The sequence below is a fragment of the Lagenorhynchus albirostris genome, chromosome 21 (assembly GCF_949774975.1).
Source record: "Lagenorhynchus albirostris chromosome 21, mLagAlb1.1, whole genome shotgun sequence".
Classification (NCBI taxonomy): Eukaryota; Metazoa; Chordata; class Mammalia; order Artiodactyla; family Delphinidae; genus Lagenorhynchus; species Lagenorhynchus albirostris.
In genome coordinates, this window is record NC_083115.1 from 11,623,395 (window position 1) to 11,643,248 (window position 19,854).

General features: G+C 44.2%; 1 protein-coding gene across 1 annotated transcript in view; it reads left to right on the forward strand.

Moving 5' to 3' along the window:
- The first annotated feature begins 2,178 nt into the window (after window positions 1-2,178).
- Window positions 2,179-19,854, forward strand: part of GSR (glutathione-disulfide reductase) — a 45,245-nt gene continuing 27,569 nt past the window's right edge. Inside the window, exons 1-2 of the mRNA XM_060136425.1 lie at window positions 2,179-2,484; window positions 17,933-17,959. Coding sequence (XP_059992408.1) covers window positions 2,188-2,484; window positions 17,933-17,959 — 324 coding nt within the window. The 5' untranslated portion in view covers window positions 2,179-2,187. The remainder of the gene's footprint in view (window positions 2,485-17,932; window positions 17,960-19,854) is intronic.

Below are 19,854 nucleotides of genomic sequence, written 5' to 3' on the forward strand. Positions count from 1 at the left end.
ACTGATCCGCTTACTTCCTCCACTGTAAGCTATTCTTGTTTGACAAGCCTGTCTCCTTTTTGTCAGCCTTCCTACTTTGCGCGAAGAAACTGACTCTCAGAGGGATTAAGTGACTATGACAGCACCTGTGGGGGGATGTGAAACCAAGTTTCTCTGACTCAGACTCTTTACTCCTAGATACTTGTGCATATTTCTTAAGAAAAAGGATATTCTCTTATTTAGCCACAGTACAATTCTCAAACTCAGAAAACTTAACATTGATGTAGTATCATTATATGTTATACAGGCCATATTCAAATTTCACCAATCATCCTTTATAGGAAGATTTCCCCATGCAGAATCCCATTCAGGATCAAACCTTGCCTTTCATTCTCATAATTCTTCAATCTTCTTTAACCTGGAATAGTTCCTTAGCCTCGTTTTTTTTTTAAGTTTTTAAAAATTTATTTATTTATTCTTGGCTGTGTTGGGTCTTCGTTGCTGCGTGCGGGGTTTCTCTAGTTGCCGCGAGCAGGGGCTACTCTTTGTTGTAGTGCGCAGGCTTCTCACTGCGGTGGCTTCTCTTGTTGCGGAGCACTGGCTCTAGGCATGCGGGCTTCAGTAGTTGTGGCTTGCGGGCTCTAGAGCTCAGGCTCAGTAGTTGTGGCACACGGGCTTAGCTGCTCCGCGGCACATGGGATCTTCCTAGGCCAGGGCTCGAACCCGTGTCCCCTGAATTGGCAGGCGGATTCTTAACCACTGCACCACCAGGGAAGTTGAAGCTTTGTTTTGTTTTCAAGGCATTGACAGCTTTTAAGGAGTACAGGCCAGTTATTTGAAAATTTCCCTCAATGTAGCTTTTCCTGAGTGTTACCTCACGAACAGACTCAGGTTATGGATTTTTAGCAGGAATATTACGTAAGTGAAGTTGTATACTTCTTACTGCATCGCAAAACCAGGCACATGATGACAGCTGTCTCATTCCCAGCAATATTCACCTTTGACCACTTGGATAAGGTGGTGTGTGGCCCACTGTAAAGCCACCATTTTCCCCTTTGTGATCAATAAGCAATCTGTGGGGACATAGTCTGACTGTAAACAACCTTTTCCTCATCAAACTTTCACGCAGTGGTTTTAACATTCACTGATGTTTAATGACAGTGATCACTATGATAGTTGTAAAGTGATGATTTTTCTAACTCTTGTTTAGTCTACATTTATTACATGGCAGCCTAGTGGAAGGAGGATCTTTCCCTTTTTTCCCTCTATTACTTTTTAATCAGGAAAACAAAACAAACAAAAAACCTAAAAAAATAACTGGATACCATTCTAACTGGCGTGCGGTTGGTTCCCCTTCCCCTTCAGCGAGCTGGGCCTAGCTTCTGAGACCCGGACCTTTACTCCTTTGCCTCCAGCGCTCACAGCCTTGTAGGTGATGGGCGTCAGCCACACAAACTGACTGACTTACTATTTTGTTGTGCAATTGGTTGCTCCAGATATTCTGAAATGACACCCCAGTCTCTACAGCTTGGGAGGAAAATGCTTTTGTGTCTCCATCTCTACGCTATCTTTATGCTTCATCTGTGGAACACAAAAACATTTGTTCCAAAGCCTCCCAAATTAAATGTGCTGAAAGCCGGGGTGGGGGGGTGTTTAAAATGTAGATTGCTGGGGTCCTGCTCCAGAGGGTCCGATTTAGTAGATCTGGGTTAGGGCCCAGGGATCAGGTGGTCTGCGGATCAAACCTTGAGAAACATCACCCTCAAAATGATGGTGGGCAAGTCTCCCTTCCTGGAGAAGTCGGCGCCACTGGCAACTCCCAAAGGGCCCGCTCAGAAAAGGCTGGGGGAACAAAAGGGGGCGTTCATCCTTCCTCGCCCCATCAGCCTTCAGAAACCTACATTCGGCTGATGCCACTCGGGCGCGGGGACCCAGATGCTGGGGTGAAGACGGAAGCGGAGAGTTCCCAGAAGAGAGACCCTCCCTTGGAGCAGGGCGGGCTGGCTCGCGCACAGCGGGACGGAGTGGGGCGACTCCCCCTGCCCCGGTCCGGCCAAGCCGGGTAGCCCCATCGCCAGCCCGCCCCGCACGCCGCCGCGCGCCGGCTGAGTGCTTAGTCACCGTGAGGCTGCGCCGGCCCCCGCGCGCCCTCCTCCTTCCCCGGGCCCGCCCACGGGCCGCACCGCCGCGGCGCGCACTTCCGCGTGCATGGCCCTGCCGGCCCGGACTCTGAGCGCGAGCGAGGGGCTCGGCTGGAGGCAGGCGGCGCGCACCTTCTCCGGCTACGCGTCACCTTGGGCCCGGGCTGCCTGCGCCTTCTCCCGCGCCATGGCGTTTAGGCAGGGGCCGCAGTCTTCGTGTCCGCCACCCGCCGCAGGCGTCACGGCCTGCTACGACTACCTGGTGATCGGGGGCGGCTCGGGCGGGTTGGCCAGCGCGCGCCGGGCGGCCGAGCTGGGCGCCCGGGCCGCCGTGGTGGAGAGCCACAAGCTGGGCGGCACTTGCGTGAGTACCCGCTCGCTCTCGGCGCTTCTCTTCATGCCTGGGTTCCTGCAGCGCCGCGTCCCGCCGTCCCGCTCTCTCTGCAGGAACAGCCTGTGCCCTTGCCTAGTGCGACCTCCCCCGACTCCCTGAGGATGGGCCCCCAGCCCTGCGCTGTCAGCTTTCCCACGCGGGTCGGAGTTAGGATCCCAGAGGGGTTTGATGAGACAAGTGTAAAGGGGCTTTTCCGCGGACCCCGAAGCTGAGCCTGCGTCTGTCCAGCGCAGGTATCATAATAACGCTGGCCGGAGCTGGTGAAATCTAACATAACTTTCCTGCATCCTTACTCCTCAAGGTGGAAGGGTTCCATGCTCGATCTCATCACCAGATCCATGAAACATAAAACTGCATCTAGAATAGTTGCAGCTGGTCTGAGTCTCTGTGGGGAGAGGGGAAGGGAGGATGGAGCCGGTGTCACTGAATTAGGATCCCGGTCCTCTCCCTTCAGTTTCAAGGGCAGAATTTACAGCAGCGGTTCTCACTGTTGGCTGCACATTGGAATCACCTGAGGAGTTGAAAAAATTCTGCTGCCTGGGTGCAGCCTCGGCTTTGGGTGATTCTTAATTGCAGCCAAGGTTGAGAATCACCAACTACAGTTGACATTGATGTAGGATTTATCGTTAAATGACTTTACAGACCTTTTGTTTTGTTTTGGAGGGATTTTAAAACTACCTCCCCCCAAAAGAGGGTTGTAAATCCTGAGATTGAGGAACTATTACTTTAAAAAATAAGTTTAGTTCCCAAGTTACTAGTGTGGGCTCTTCTGTCACAAGACTTGGGCGAGGTACTTGCTGTTAGTATTAAAATGTTGTATCCGAGTGTAACCTGGGCTTGGGCATGGAGTTCTCGAAGTTCCTTTGGAGAGGGATGCTTAAATTACACTACACTGGGAACTCCTTAAGGGCAGAAATGGGTTCATATGTTTGCAAACTCTCATCGCCTTAACAAAGAGCTTGCTCAATAACCGTATGTGAATGAAACTCAAAATTAACAGCTGTGAAAGGGCTGTCTCCAGTGTCCCGTGCTCACTTTTTAAGTTCAAAACGGAAGTGGGAACGAGGAAAGGAAAAATCCCTGTTAATTATCAACTTGCACCTTGACACCTTAGTCTAGACAGACTCTTAGGAGAAGTCTGGCTCTGCAGAAAGCAGATGGAGGGGTGTCACTAAGAGGCCCCCCGGGCAACTGGTGACAACACTTGATAACTGCTCATCTTTGTCCCTCTCTACTTTTCTGTTTTCCTCCTTCGCCATGTGTGTCATAATCAGCTTGTGGCAGCCTTCATGGTTGCCTGGTTCCACTGGTATTAATCAAGAAGGGGCTGACCCCATTTTTAGGTTCCTGTTAGAAACGTGAATGCTTTAAAAGATCAACTATTTCCGAGAGCAAGTAAAGGACAGCTTAGGAGTCAACCATTTACTGCTTCCTTATGGAGTGCCTGGCCTTGCTTATCTCATTATTCTGCAGCAACTTTTATTTTTTAGTAAGCATTGATCTCTTGGGGTAGATCCCCTATTTAATATTTTTATTTCATTCCATTTGGGCTCTTCTCAAACTGCCTTTTGGTTTTGAATTCAAGGAAGGATGTAGTATGCCTTAGAATATCAGAGAAGATAAAACCGACTGATAAGACCTGTTTAGATTTGTCTCCGTATTCTAGTTATCTGGGTTATCCACAGATGCATTAATAAACTTCTTAGTGCAGTGATTTCCAAACAGGTGTTAGGGAAAATTGAGGCGTTCTGAAGCAAGTTTCATTTGTTGCTGTCTTCACTTCTCGTAATCTAAGTGCTAAGTATTTGGATTGGGGCTGGTGAGATAAAAGGGTAGATACCAACATTTGTAAGACAAAGGTCCCTTCCCTCAAGGAATTTGCGATAAGGTGGGGGGGAAGCAAAATGTAGACAGTCAACCCCAGAGTGAGGGGATCTATGTTAATTGCTGTTATGGTAGTTGAGAGAAGAGTGTAATTATCACTTCTGCTTGGGCACATTGGATAGTTTTGGGATGGAGATAGTATCTTTGTGAACTTGAACTGGATGAATATCATTTTTTGACAGGGTAGGTCAGGGGCAGAGGCATAGAAGCAAGGTATGTTGTGTAATCAAATTTGACTGGAGGGCTTCCCTGGTGGCACAGTGGTTGAGAGTCCGCCTGCCGATGCAGGGGACGTGGGTTCGTGACCCGGTCCGGGAGGATCCCACGTGACGCGGAGCGGCTGGGCCCGTGAGCCATGGCCGCTGAGCCTGCGCGTCCGGAGCCTGTGCTCCGCAGCGGGAGAGGCCAACAGCGGTGAGAGGCCCGCGTACCGCAAAAAAAAAAAAAAAAAAAAATTGACTGGAGCAGAGGGCGTCTCCTATAAAGCTGATGGTCAGGTGGTAGTAAAAAGGTAGAGTTTCTGAAAGCACAGTGAACTGTGGAAGGGTTCTGAGCAGGAGAGTGACACGATAAAAGTGGCTTTGTACTGGAGATACTATTGAGAAATGTCCCTTGGGAAAGTCAGAAGTTTCTTTACTGTTGACTTTCCAACCAGGTTTTTTTGTTTTCCTAAATGCTAATTAATGCATGTTAATTCTAAAGCTTGGTAAAATTTTTAAGTTGCTGTGGATACCAGTTTTTGTTTTTAGCGTTCCTCCATGAAAACTTAGACTCATGGACTGATGGAGTTGGAAGTGATTTTGGAGATCTACTAATCCAGTCTGACTATAGTTGTTTTTTGTTTGTTTGTTTTTTTAATAGGAAGCACTTACATAAGCTTGCTGACTTAATTTTTTTTAGAGTAATGATCATTAAAAAAATTCTTCTATCACTATCATTTTCATCAAGAACGATTTTTTGATTAAAAGTAGGAAGCTTATAATTTCAAGTAAGGGATAGCCCTTTATTTATTTAACTCTTTTTTGTGGGGGGGGGGGGCTGCCACGCAGCTTGCAGAATCTTAGTTCCTCCACCAGTATCAAACCCGTGTCCCCCTGCAGTGGAAGCAGAGAGTCCTAACCACTGGACTGCCAGGGAAGTCCTGACTGTCCTTTAAATTGAATACTTTTAGCTTTATAAAAACGGAGCATGGGCCCCATTGCTTTCATTTCATTAAGGATCCAACTTACACAAATCCTTATAGGAATTTAGAAGCACTGTTCCAGCCCTGGACCCTCATTTTTACCAAGGAGCAAATTGAATGTCAATTAAAATGTGGTTGAAAACAAACCAAGTGTAGAATAACCTATGGAATTAGCATAGGTTATTAGCTGTGCTAATTAGCAGCCAAACCATGGCTTCTGTGTAATTGTGTGGAGTAATTTATGATTTGATGAACATTTTTAAGCATTCTTCTCAGCTACAGGGGAGGAACCTTCCTACTTCTGCCTCTTAGGAAACAGTCATTATTTACTTTAAAAGCACTTATCTACTAGGTGGGTCTCCACTTCAGAGCTCCTGATCTAGTAGGTTTAGAGTGAAGCCCCAGCAGGTGTATTTTTAAAGAGCCCCATTCTGATTCTGGTGTACCTGAGCCCAACTCAGCACTGGGGGTTTCATGGGGAGCAGGAACTGTGTGAAGACTTTAACCCTATGGAAGCATTAGAATGAATCTGGAGAACCCTGCACAGTTGTGGGCATCAGATGGTAATGAGTTTGGGCCTAGAGTCATTCATTTCCTGGTTTCATAATTTCATGCTTCTGGAGTAAGAGCCTTCCATGGGGGTCTGTATGGTGTGACTGTTTGCCTTGATCTCCTGACTCCTCCTCAGTTTTCCTTTTCCGGAATGCTTTTTTTTTTTTCTCTTCTGTGATACAATGGAGTAGGCCCCTTCCGAGCAAACGGGTATTTTCAAGATGAGTGACCTGTGTTGGTGTACCTGAGAGTTCACTTTTCTTTGATGGAGTTTATCACTTTAAACTGTTAAGAAGCTCAGGTATGAAATGACTTTGCTCTGTATTGTGTTAGGGGAGGAAAAACTTTCTCTCTTCCCATTTATGTTCAGTAGCTAGGGCCTGCAAATTAAACAGAAAATGGACAGATTATGGGAGAAAAGGTTTATTTCATATGCACACATGAGTGTCACAGAAAAGAAGTGGGGAAAAAAAGGAACTCTTAGGCCTGGGAGCTTAATGCCAACTTAACAAAGGGTGACAAATTGTGGAAAAGTGACTAGACAAAGGAAAGGGGGCTTGGGCTTCTAGAGGCGGTAAATTGTGGGAAGGTAAATATATGGGGGGAAACTAATGGAAGATAAGGGTTACTTTAATAAGGTTTTTTTGTGCAGATTCATCTCAGTGCTACCTTTCCATCTCTAGTGATAAGGGTTTTTCTGCTGCTGGTACAGGATAAGGGTGGGAAACACCTTCATAAAGGGAAATTTAACCTTTGCTTTTAGGTAGAAAGGGGGAGAGCAGAGTTCCTCCTGTGTCTGCTGTTTCTTAATTGTCTTCACCTCAAAATAATTTTTATGTCAAAGGAGCATGTTTTGGGGTGGCATATTCTGATCCTCTCAAGTTCAGAGTGAAATAAGCAATGAGAGCCAGTACTGCTACTAAACTTCTGATGGGTAAACTAGGTCGGAGGCAGGTGTAGCTCTAATAACATTCCACTCTTTTTTTTTTTTTTTGGCCACATCGCGTGTAGCATGTGGGATTTTAGTTCCCCAACCAGGGATCAAACCTGCGCTCCATGCAGTGGAAGCATGGAGTCTTAACCACTGGACTGCCAGGGAAGTCTCCAACATGATTCCACTCTTTTTTTTTTTTTTTTTAAATTTTTGGCTGTGTTGGGTCTTCATTGCTGCACGCGGGCTTTCTATGGTTGTGGTGAGCAGGGGCTACTCTTCGTTGCGGTGCACAGGCTTCTCATTGCAGTGGCCTCTCTTATTGTGGAGCACGGGCTCTAGGCACGCAGGCTTCAGTAGTTGTGGCACGTGGGCTCAGTAGTTGTGGCTCATGGGCTCTAGAGCGCAGGCTCAGTAGTTGTGGCGCACGGGCTTAGTTGCTCCGCGGCATGTGGGATCTTCCCGGACCAGGGCTCGAACCTATGTCCTCTGTCTTAGCAGGCAGATTCGTAACCACTGCGCCACCAGGGAAGGCCCAGATTCCACTCTTAAATTACTCTTTATTTTTCTGGATCAGGCAAAAAATTATAATAGTACTAGGTTAGGCATTAAAAAAGGGAAACTGAAAGAAATCATCTGTTTTTCTAGGATTCAATTAAAAATAATCTTTTAGTGCCTACTGCGATTAAGTAATTTCTCAGAGCAGAAAAATACATGAGTTAATTTTCAAGTTCAGGTTTTGGGAGTCTCCAAAAAGGTAAATATAGGCATAACCCATAGCACTTTGCAGGTTCTGCTTTTTTTTTTTTTTTTTTTTTTTTAAAAACTGCAGGTTTGCAGCAACCCTGCGGTGAGCACATCTGTTGGCACCATTTTTCCAACAGTATTTGCTCATTCATGTCTCTTTGTCACATTTTTGTAATTCTCGCAATATTTCAGACTTTTTATTAATTAATTAATTTATTTTGGCTGTGTTGGGTCTTCATTTCTGTGCCAGGGCTTTCTCCAGTTGCGGCAAGCGGGGACCACTCTTCATCGCGGTGCGCAGGCCTCTCACTATTGCGGCCTCTTGTTGCGGAGCACAGGCTCCAGATGCGCAGGCTCAGTAGTTGTGGCTCACGGGCCCAGTTGCTCCGTGCCATGTGGGATCTTCCCAGACCAGGGCTTGAACCCGTGTCCCCTGCATTGGCAGGCGGAGTCTTAACCGCTGCGCCACCAGGGAAGTCCCTAAACATAACTTTTATATGCACTGGGAAACCAAAAAAATTGTGTGACTTCTACGATATTCACTTTATTTCGGTGGTCTGGAACTGAATCTGCAATATCTCCAAGGTCTGCTGGTATAATGCTTCTCATGATCAAGTGCAAACCAAGAAGAAATGCACAGATGGCCCAAAGCCAAGGTGAATTAGAGCCTTCTGGGAGCTTTGTCTCTGCTATTCAGGGCGGTTCAGTTCTCTGCCCATGTAGATAAGGGAAGAGTCAGGTTGAGGAAAAAGTTCTTTCTGACTTACTATTCCCTTTGCCCCAGGCCTGTAGGAGCATGTGTTCCAGTGTTCTTTCTGACTGTACTGATTCTGTGGTAAAGACTGACCCACTTCTTGTGGTATAGGCGTACAGTTCTTACTAATAAGGACTGATCACCAGACAAAACCTTTTTTTTTTTAAGTTGCAGTATAATTGACATATAGCATTGTATTACTTTGAGGTGTACACATAATAATTCGATATTTGTATATATTGGGAAATGATCACCACCTTAAATGTAGTTAACATCTGCCACCATACATAGTTCTTGTGATGAGAACTTTTAAGATCTACCCTCTTAGCAGCTTTTATGGACAGCTACATGTAAAAGAATGAAATTAGAACACTTCCTAACACCATATACAAAAATAAACTCAAAATGGATTAAAGACCTAAATGTAGGACGAGACACTATAAAACTCTTAGGGGAAAACATAGGAAAAACACTCTTTGACATAAACCACAGCAAGATCTTTTTTGACCCACTTCCTAGAGTAACGGAAATAAAAACAAAAATAAACAAATAGGACTTAATTAAACTTAAAAGCTTTTGCACAGCAAAGGAAACCATAAAAAAGACAAAAAGACAACCCTCAAAATGGGAGAAAATATTTGCAAATGAACCAACAGACAAAGGATTAATCTCCAAAATATACAAACAGCTCATCATCAAAAAAATAAACAATCCAATGAAAAAATGGGCAGAAGACCTAAATAGACATTTCACCAAGGAAGACATACAGATGGCCAAGAGGCACATGAAAAGATGCTCAACATCACTTATTATTAGAGAAATGAAAATCAGAACTACAATGAGATATCACCTCACACTATCAGAATGGATACTATAAAAAAATCTAGAAACAATAAATGTTAGAAAGGGTGTGGTGAAAAGGGAACCTTCCTGCACTATTGGTGGGAATGTAAATTGATACAGCCACTATGGAAATCACGGAGGTTCCTTAAAAAACTGAAAATAGAACTACCATACGACCCAACAATCCCACTACTGGGCGTATACCCTGAGAAAACCATAATTCAAACAGAGTCATGTACCACAATGTTCATTGCAGCACTATTTACAGTAGCCAGGACATGGAACCAACCTAAATGTCCATCAACAGATGAATGGATAAAGCAGATGTGGTACATATATATAATGGAAATACTACTCAGCTGTAAAAAGAAACGAAATTGAGTTATTTGTAGCGAGGTGGATGGATCTAGAGTCTCTAATACAGAGTGAAATAAGTCAGAAAGAGAAAAACAAATACCGTATTCTAACACATATATATGGAATCTAAAAAAAAAAACTGGTACTGATGAGACTCGTTGCAGAGCAGGAATAAAGATGTAGACATAGAGAATGGACTTGAGGACACGAGGTCGGGGGGGAAGCTGGGACCAACTGAGAGTAGCATCGACATGTATACACTACCGAATGTAAAATAGTTGGATAGTGGGAAGCAGCAGCATAGCACAGGGAGATCGGCTCGGTGCTTTGTGATGACCTAGAGGTGTGGGTAAGGGAGGGTGGGAGGGAGGGTTAAGAGGGAGGGGATATGGGGACATATGTGCATATGGCTGATTCACTTTGGTGTGCAACAGAAACTAATGCAGTATTGTGAAGCAATTATACTCCAATAAAGATCTATTAAAAAAAATAGTGACAAGCCGTGTAAACTGCAAAGTATTGATATAATGATTTTCTTTTGTTAAGTGAACATTTTTGCTTGCACATAAAGTATTTTTATGAATGTGAATCTTTATTATTGAAATTTAGTGTCTTATTTTTTCATTTTTAAATTTTTATATCATTAAAAAAATTACTTTCCATTTACAGTTATTACAAAATATTGGCTCTATTCCCCATGTTGTACAATACATCCTTGAGCCTATCTTACACCCAATAGTTTGTACCTCCCACTTCCCTCCCCCTATGTTCCCCCTCTCTCCCTCCCCACTGGTAACTACTAGTTTGTTCTCTATACCTATGAGTCTGCTTCTTTTTTGTTGTATTCATTAGTTTGTTGTAATTCTTAGATTCCACATAGAAGTGATGTCATTCAATAAAAAATACATCTATGGAATACAGTGTTATTAACAATAGTCACCATGCTGTACGTTACATCCCCGTGACTTGTTTTTTGTTTTTTGGGCGGTACGCGGGCCTCTCACTGTTGTGGCCTCTCCCTTTGCGGAGCACAGGCTCCGGACACGCAGGCTCAGCGGCCATGGCTCACGGGACCAGCCGCTCCGCGGCATGTGGGATCTTCCCGGACCGGGGCACAAACCCACGTCCCCTGCATCGGCAGGCAGACTCTCAACCACTGCGCCACCAGGGAAGCCCAAGTTGTTTGTTTTATAACTGGAAGTTTGTACCTAGCAAAAGCCTTCTTGATCATTAATGTCACAGTGAGCTGTGCTGTACACACCAGTTGGAGAGGCCAGCAGGAGGAGCGGGGGCTTTGGAAGAGGCCTGAGAAACAGGCCCCTTGGTGGGTTGTTTGTATTCATCTAGGCCGAAAACAACTACTCAGCGACATGTAAATCAGAAACTAACTTGGAGGTGATAGCGTGTACTTTGATATTATAGTGTCTGTATCCCCAGTAGGCTGAACATGCTTTTCTTCTTCTTTTTTTTTTAATGGTAAGAATACTTAACTCGAAATCTACCCTGTTAACAAATTTTGAAGCATACAGTACAGTATCGTTGACTGTAGGTACAACGTTGTACAGCAGATCTCTAGAACTTACTCATCCTGCTTACCTGAGATTTGGGGCCCATTGATTAGTAAATCCCCATTGCCCTCTACTACTCCCTACCCCCCCAGTCCCTGGCAACCACTGTTCCACTGTTTGATCCTATGAATTTGACTATTTTAGATACCTCGTATAAGTGGAATCACGTAATATCTGTCTTTCTGTGACTAGCTTATTTCACTTATATTAGTATGCTGTTCCAAGTTTGAACATGCATTTTTATTTTTTTTAATGTTTTTTCACAGTATAATGGTTTTATTCATAAAGTTCAATATAGTATTTTAAGGCAATGTCGTTTGGTGTTAAAACATCCTTTCTTATATGAAATGAGCATGATAGTAAAGAGTTGTATGATTTAAAGTAGGTATTAGCAAGTAAAAAGTTGATGGCCTGTGTCAGTCTGGTGATATTTTGTTCATAAATCGAAAAGTCTGAACAAAGATGAGCAGACAAGAGTGGATGTCTTTTATGGGTTTGACTTGGAAGGAAAACGGTGCTGGGGAACTGAGATATCATTATTGTAATGATTGTTGTGATTTTCATTCCTTTTGTTCCTTATAAACAAGGAGCAGCATTAAGTAAGGACTGTTTTCAGAACCAAGTTCACCTGAATGTGCTATAAACCACATATACTTCATGTACTACAGCAGCTTCAAAAATGTTTTTCATTTTCTTCTCAGTAATACTGGCTCATTGTAAAAAGTTAACATAGAAGTGAAAGTCCCTTCTATTTGAACGTGAATTTTTAAATGGACATTTACTAAAAGGAGATCTCAGTTTAAGGAACCCTGCCATTAGTTCCTTCTGTATTGACAAGGATCCCTCAAAACCAGAAAAGAATTCTAATTTGTTTCCTGGGTTGAGAGTTTCATAAAATGCGGCACGTCTGTGTTCATAAATGCCAAAGAAAGGAGTGATCAGAAAGGGTAGGGTTAGTTCAAGCAGGCAAATCCTATTATTGAAATTTGTCTTTTGATTTACCTTATTTTTTTTGAATTTTATTTTATTTATTTTTTTTATACAGCAGGTTCGTATTAGTTACCCATTTTATACATATGAGTGTATATATGCGATTTACCTTACTGATTGTTTAATCTTTTGCATCAGTCTTAGTAATACTGCTTTGCCATCTGCCTCAGAACCCACTAAATCTGCAGGGCCAGAAAAAGAAAGACTTCCTCTTGATCCCTCAGAGTTCCTGTTTCTTTGCGAAAGGTACCTTGAACAAGTAGCAGCAGAGAATTTTTCTGGTAGAGTGGAATTAAAGGAATTTTATGGCAATTCTAATGACCTTCCGCATTTGTAAGTGGATTTCGAACAGTCATAATTAGTAACCATTTATTCACTGGGTGTTACAACATGAGATATTAAATAGGATATGGGATCCCAGATCCTTTTTCTTTTGAAGGGGGGAAGCAAGAGATTTGGGGCCAGATATCACTCAGTGGGTGTCAGGTGGTAGAGAAAACTGACACTCCAGAGCTGTGTCAGAACTGACACTCTTGTAGCTGTGTCTGGGTCTCCCCGGATGCCCCAGAGTAAGAGTTCATTGAAGTTTGATCCCTGGGACTGGAGATTTCACATTCATCTAAAGTTCTGCTGAAATAAGAATTGAACCAAAATAATTTTAGTTCTAACATTTGAATACCTCTCTATCAGTTCATTTTCTTACTTTAGATTCTGCCTTACACAGAATACTTTCTCCTTTCTTTCTCCCGTTCTTTCTCCCTTCCTTCCTTTCTTTCTCTTTCTTTCTCTCTCTTTCTTTCTCTTCCTCCCTCTCCCTCCCTCTCTCTCCCTCCCTTCCTCTCTCTCTCTCCCCTTCCTTCCTTGCTCCCTCCCTCTTTCTTTCTCTCTTTTTCAAGGTAGATGCCTTACTGGGCTAACCTTTATCTGAAATTTGAAGGTAAAGACATGGATGTTGAATGTTTAATATATGCCAGAGTGTGATATTGGATTTATAACAAGAAATATGTATTTGGCCTTTGTACCCATTTCTAGCACAGAGTTCCTGGAACCCTTGGAATTTACTACATGCTGAGGGGTAAGGGTGTCTGGATATTGAACCACACCTGAGTTTGTGTTAATGAGGTGTCTTCTGAGGGCTGGTTGGTAGAGGAGCCAGCCGTGTGATAGAGGGTTGGAACGTCAGCCTTAACCCCCTGCCCTTGGCAAGGCGCGGACAGGGTCTGGAGGTTGACCATCACCAGTGGCCAATGATTTAGTCAGCCGTGCCTATGTAACGAAGCCTTCATAGAAAACCGAAAGGACAGAGTTCAGAGAGCTTCTGGGTTGGTGAGCACATGGGGTTTTGGGAGGGTGGCGTGTATGCCCAGAGAGGACACGGAAGCTCCACACCCCTTCCCAGGTACCTTGCCCTGTACATCTCTTCCATTGGGCTGTTCCTGAGTTACATTATAACTTTTTATAATAAACTGGTAATCTAGTAAGTAAAATGTTTCATCCCATGTTTCTCTGAGTTCTGTGAGCCACTCGAGCACATTAATCAAACCCAAGAAAGGGGAAGGGGTCTTTGGAACCTTGGGTCTATAGCCGGTCGCTCAGAAGCACAGCTGACAACCTGGACTTGTGGTTGGTGACTGAAGTAAGGGCGGGGGGGATAGGACAGTCTTGTGGGACTGAGCCCTTCACCTTTGGGATCTAATGCCGTCTCCAGGTAGATAGTGTCAGAATTGAGTTAATTGCTTGATTGTGTGGAGAAATAAAACACACATCAGAGTTAGCGTCAGAATTGTGAAAGGATGTGGGCAAGTGGTGTCCAGACAGCATCTTGCTTGATAACTGTTGGTGTAAAGCTGATAAAAACGGGGGTCTTTATCTGTTCTGGTCAGCAGTACCGAGCCCCTAGAACAGTGTCTTGCACAATCTGAAAGAATGTGCTGATGAACCAATACTGTTGTGCTTAGTGAATGATGACTGGTCATCTTCTAAGTGCTCTTTCCTCATATCAGTCCTGAACTAGATAGGAACCATTAGGCAACTCTGTGATGGGGAACAGAAAGGGGGAAACCAGAGGAAGGAAGCTTCCTATTACTTAAGCACAGGTGACATTCTTGACAGGTGAGGTTGTAAATTAACCAGTGACATGGGCAGTGTGCGGTTTTTACTTATCTGGGCAGAATTGAAGGTAAGAGCGCCAGCCCTAGGGAAGTGGAGAACCTCTGAATTTTGCCACAGGTATCATCAGACTCCTCACATGTTCTGTACCTGTTTGGAGAGGCCCCCGTCCTCACTGTGAGCCGGTGCCGGCAGGCCCACGGAACGGAAGGATTCTGAGCACTAGATTGGAAGAGGGAGTTCTCAGAGACGGACCGTCAGTTTGCAGAGGGAGGCAGAGCTGCAGGAATCTCTCTGGCACTGGGTTGTCTCTGTTCCCATGGCTTATTGTTGGTGAGTGCCCACCTAGAGAATGCGGACTCTGTAGGGGGATTTGCCAGGTGGAAAGCGTGGTATGCTGCAGGTCTTAGCTGTGTGCACTCCTGGGAGGTCAGAGCCCTGACAACCCGTGACCCTAGTGCCCCATTCTGGAAGGCAAGCTTTCTTTGCCATCTGTTGATCTGTTTCTGAAAGGGAGCCGGCCGGCCACTGGGGAATTTATCTCCTCTGTTTGCCATACGGCTTTTGTACCCATGGGGAGCTGGCAGACTGCAGGAATAATTCAGAGGGGTCGATGGCATCAATCATCACACCTATCATGAATTAGAAAAGAGGTGCTTTACATACATTATCTCTGATCTTCGCAAAATCTCTGGAATGTAAGTATTATCATTCCTATTCTATGGAATGGGAAACTGAGCTCAGAGGGGTTTAGAAAGCTACCCACCAACTTCCAGGAAGTGGACGATTCAAACTCTTGTCTGTCTGACTCTACGCCCGAGCTCTCTTTCTGACAACCTAAAGCAACCTCAGCTGGAGAGCGAGACGGAGGCTTGAACAGGACTGCACAGAGCTCTCCACCCCGGCTTCCCCAGCTTTGTAGGTAACCAATTGTTCTTTTCTTCCCTTCCAAGTCAAAGAGCCATCTGATAATCAGTTGTGTTGCACTGAAGTGTTCGAGGTTTCTGAAACCGTCGGAAACCCTGGAGGCCTATCACTAGGAGCTGCCAAAATAGGAGGCGTGCTTCAAGGTCAAGGGCTTCCATTCAGCCATAGACCCCGGACCCAAAGTGTGCCGTGCTAGAATACAGATTCTCCAGCCCCCGAAGCTCACAATTTTCTACCACCTTCTTCCTCTGATTTCTGGCCGAAGACTTGGAAATTTTAGGGAATGTGGCTGATTCTGCTGCTGTCTCTTGAGCCAACATCTTGGATAGGCTGAGCACCTCTCCCAGGTCAGGACCGTGGGCTCCATGAGAGCAGGGACCATATCCACTGAGTGCTCTGCTTTGCATAATGCCTGGCAGCAGTGAGTGAGCACTTCATCAGTACTTCTGAATGAATGAATGGTCGCAAGTTAAAAAGTTCAGAAACTTCTAAAAAATTAACGTTAGTCATACGCTTGGCACCAGACCTGTGTTCTTTGGACACCAAGAGAGCCTGCCTCTTTCCTTATGGTCATGATCAGCAGAGCTTACAGGTACCTGACATAAGTTATGTCTAGAAGGCATTTGTTTCCATATAAAAGAAAAATAATTGTATTATAAAAAATATTGAAAATAAACAAGAGAGATCAAAGAATCACCCATCTAAATTCCACTACCCAGATAAAATCATTTTGGTTTATTTCTTGGTCTAAATGAATTATACAGTAATGAATGACATTATAAAAAGTATTTAGAGTGAAATATAAAATTTTTCTTCCTCCCCAGAGATGACTGCTGTTAAGAACATGGAATATTTGCTCAAACTGTTTAAATGTATGTGTACATTTGCAATTATATATAATGCAGATTGGAACACGCAGAACAAATTGTTCTGCAGCTTTCTTTTTGTCACCTAATATCCTAAGAACACCTTCTGTAACAGTAAATAGAAATCTGTGTCCTTTTAAACGGCTGCAGAGTATTCCATAGGCTCAGTGTACAGTAATTTCCCTGTAATAATGCTTCCGTACTGTTGGGTAGTTAACTTGTGTCCAGTTATTCACTGTGACAGCACTACAGGGAACATCCTTATACATGTATCTTTGGATGCTTGAACATAACATGTGACTCTTTCTTGTAATAAATTCCTAAATTTAGAATTGCTAAGTTCTAATGGTATGTGCCAAATGGTATGTGCAGTTTTAATCAGTCTTACTCTTTAAAAAATATTTTTTAATTGTATAAGTTTGACATGTAACATTGTATAAGTTTAAGGTGTACAGTGTGTTACTCTGATTCATTTATAGGTTGTAATATCTCCCATGTAGCGATATTTATCATATTACATAATTATAGTACAATGTCATTGTCTAAATTCTAATTAGTGTTACTCTTAACCACAATTTTTTTCCAGGTTATTTTAGGATGTGATCAAAAGGAAAAAACAGATATAAACAAAAATGTGTGTATAAACATATACATCACAGTTTACAAGGACTGTTGCAAGGAATTTCTTTCTAGTCTGAGGGGTATGAATAGTTACTTTCTTAAACAACTGTCTAATTTTTACGTGAAATCTTACAACTATTTGTGTTTTCCTTTGTGTGTAGGCTGCCAGAAGGCTGAGTCAAGTTTGTGTCTATCTCTAACAAGTATATAAGCATGGAGATAGATCAATAGCTAGCTGGCTAGATAATAGCATGGATGAACTTGACTGCTTGATTCATCAGTTGTCCTTTGATCTTGAAAAATAATGTAGTTTTCCACTAGAGATTTTCTCAAAGGGGACATTCTGGGTGTTTTACCCAGCATAGGCCATGGTAAGTTTCCCAGAAATCCTTTAGGACAGTTGCTCAAATGGTTCAGTTGCCTTTATTCAGCTGGTGGGTCCTCTCACCTCCGTGCTGCTGTTTCTCTCTGCTTTGTTCCTTTGGACCTGTGCAAGCTCAGGCTTTGGTCACCTCCTGACCTATTACCATCCCTGCAGAGCATCCCCCTCCCCCGGAAATGGAATTGTCCTCCCTCCCTCCCTTCCTCCCTTTCCCTCCTCTCCCCTCCCCCTCCTCCTGGTCTCTTCTCAACTGCTTTTTTTTTTTTTTTTTTTTTTTTTGCGGTACGTGGGCCTCTCACTGTTGCGGCCTCTCCCGCTGCGGAGCCCAGGCTCCGGACGCGCAGGCTCAGCGGCCACGGCTCACGGGCCCAGCCGCTCCGCAGCATGTGGGATCCTCCGGGACCGGGGCACGAACCCGTGTCCCCTGCATTGGCAGGCGGATTCTCAACCACTACGCCACCAGGGAAGCCCTCAACTGCTTTTCTTGAGAAAATACTCATAAGTAAAATTCTCTGCCTCCTCATACAAGGAAAGTAATGTTCCTATGTTTTCCAACTCTAATAGCAAAAAGGAAGCAGCTGTAGAGTGTGACTTAGAACTCAAGGAAGTCTCCTGGGTTGATGCTTGGGATTCATCTCCTGCATGTTTGTTTGATGGTTTGAGTTTAATAATCTTAAAATATGTGCTTTTTATTTTTTTTCTAGGTGAATGTTGGATGTGTACCCAAAAAGGTAGAACTTTTACTTCTCCTTCCTTCCACACTCCTTTGACATATTTGGTAAATCATGATCAGAGTCAGGATGTTTTCAAATGTGCCAGTTAAAATTCTTGCTGCAAAAAATAACTGAGAAAGCTACTAAAAGGGCTTAAACAATAGGATAGTTTTTTTTTTTAATTTACCTAATTAATTAATTTATTTGGCTGCATTGGGTCTTCGTTTCTGTGTGAGAGCTTTCTCTAGTTGCGGCAAGCGGGGGCCACTCTTCATCGCGGTGCGCGGGCCTCTCACTATCGCGGCCTCTCTTGTTGCGGAGCACAGGCTCCAGACACGCAGTCTCAGTAGTTGTGGCTCACGGGCCCAGTTGCTCTGCGGCACGTGGGATCTTCCCAGACCAGGGCTCGAACCTGTGTCCCCTGCGTTGGCAGTCAGATTCCCAACCACTGCGCCACCAGGGAAGCTCAATAGGATAGTTTTTATTTGTATTTTTAAATATCATTTATTAAGAAGCCTGGAGGAAGAAATAAAGAGGCCAGGAGATAGGCAGCTTCTGAGATTGGCTTAGCACTTAAGGATATCTGAAAGAACCCTGGCTTCTCTCCATCTTTCCGCTCTGGTATCCTAGGTGTATGGTCAGTGGTAACCCCTGCCCCCTCATGGCTACAGGATGGCTCATGGAGCTCCAGGCAGGATGTCCTCGCCCAGCACTGCCCCTGAAGATTGCTTTAGATTCTCCTGGCCAGGATGAGCTACCCCTGCAGGGGAGAATGGGCAAGTGAGTGGCATTTTCAGCCAGGAAGTAAAGGAGGGAGGGGCTGCTGGAGAGATAACCACAGAAATACTAGCTCCTGGATACTAATTGCATCATACATACAAAGGAAATTCATCCTGGCCATGAACCTTGTGGTTAAGTTCCCATAGTGACAAAGTCCCTGTGGGAACACAGAGGGGAGATAACCAGGAATGGAACACAGTGTCTGGTCTCAAGCTTCTGATGGTCTAGAAGGAACAAAGACCAACAAAATGTTTATAGTCATGGTGTAAAAGAAAAGCACTGTCCATCTGCAGGGGATAACTTTTTCTCAATAGAAGATCCAGCCAGGAAATAAAAAAGTTTATACCCCACTGTAAGCCCAAGTGCTGATATGACCAAGACCAAGTAGATGATGGTGGCAGATGGATGGATGTCCCTCCTACATGTGGCTCTGGTTAACTACATGGAACCTGGGTGACTTTGCACGGAGTGAGGTGTTTGCCTCAAGCCATCTGGTCTTTCACCTGCTCCAGGGCATCTCTGAATCAGTTTTTCCCAGGGAGACAAGAACAGTTTTTCTCCTGGAAAGACGTGTCAAGATTGTCATGGGTTTTTTGTTTTATTTTGATGTTAGTAGTTTTTGTTTTTAAACAGAAATCTATTTCCCTATAAATTATCCAATTTTAAATCATATAGCATGTGACGTTGGGTATCTCCTGGCCACTCTAAAATTGAATTTCTCAAGTTGCTTGAATGATGTTTCTGAGGACAGTATTTGGATACCATTGTGGTAAGCAGTTGATAGAATTGCACCTCAGTTAAAAGAATCCAGCACAGTCATCAATTTATTCTTCTTTAGGCATAAAGGGAGGAGGGTACAAAGAAGGAATCAAAGGCTTGTCAAAAGTCGTGGGACTTCCCTGGTGGCGCAGTGGTTAAGAATCCACCTGCCAATGCAGGGGACACGGGTTCGAGCCCCGGTCCGGGAAGATCCCACATGCCACAGAGCAACTAAGCCCGTGTGTTACAACTACTGAGCCTGCGCTCTAGAGCCCCCAAGCCACAGCTACTGAGCCCGTGTGCCATGACTACTGAAGCCCGCACGCCTAGAGCCTGTGCTCCTCAACAAGAGAAGCCACCGCAGTGAGAAGCCT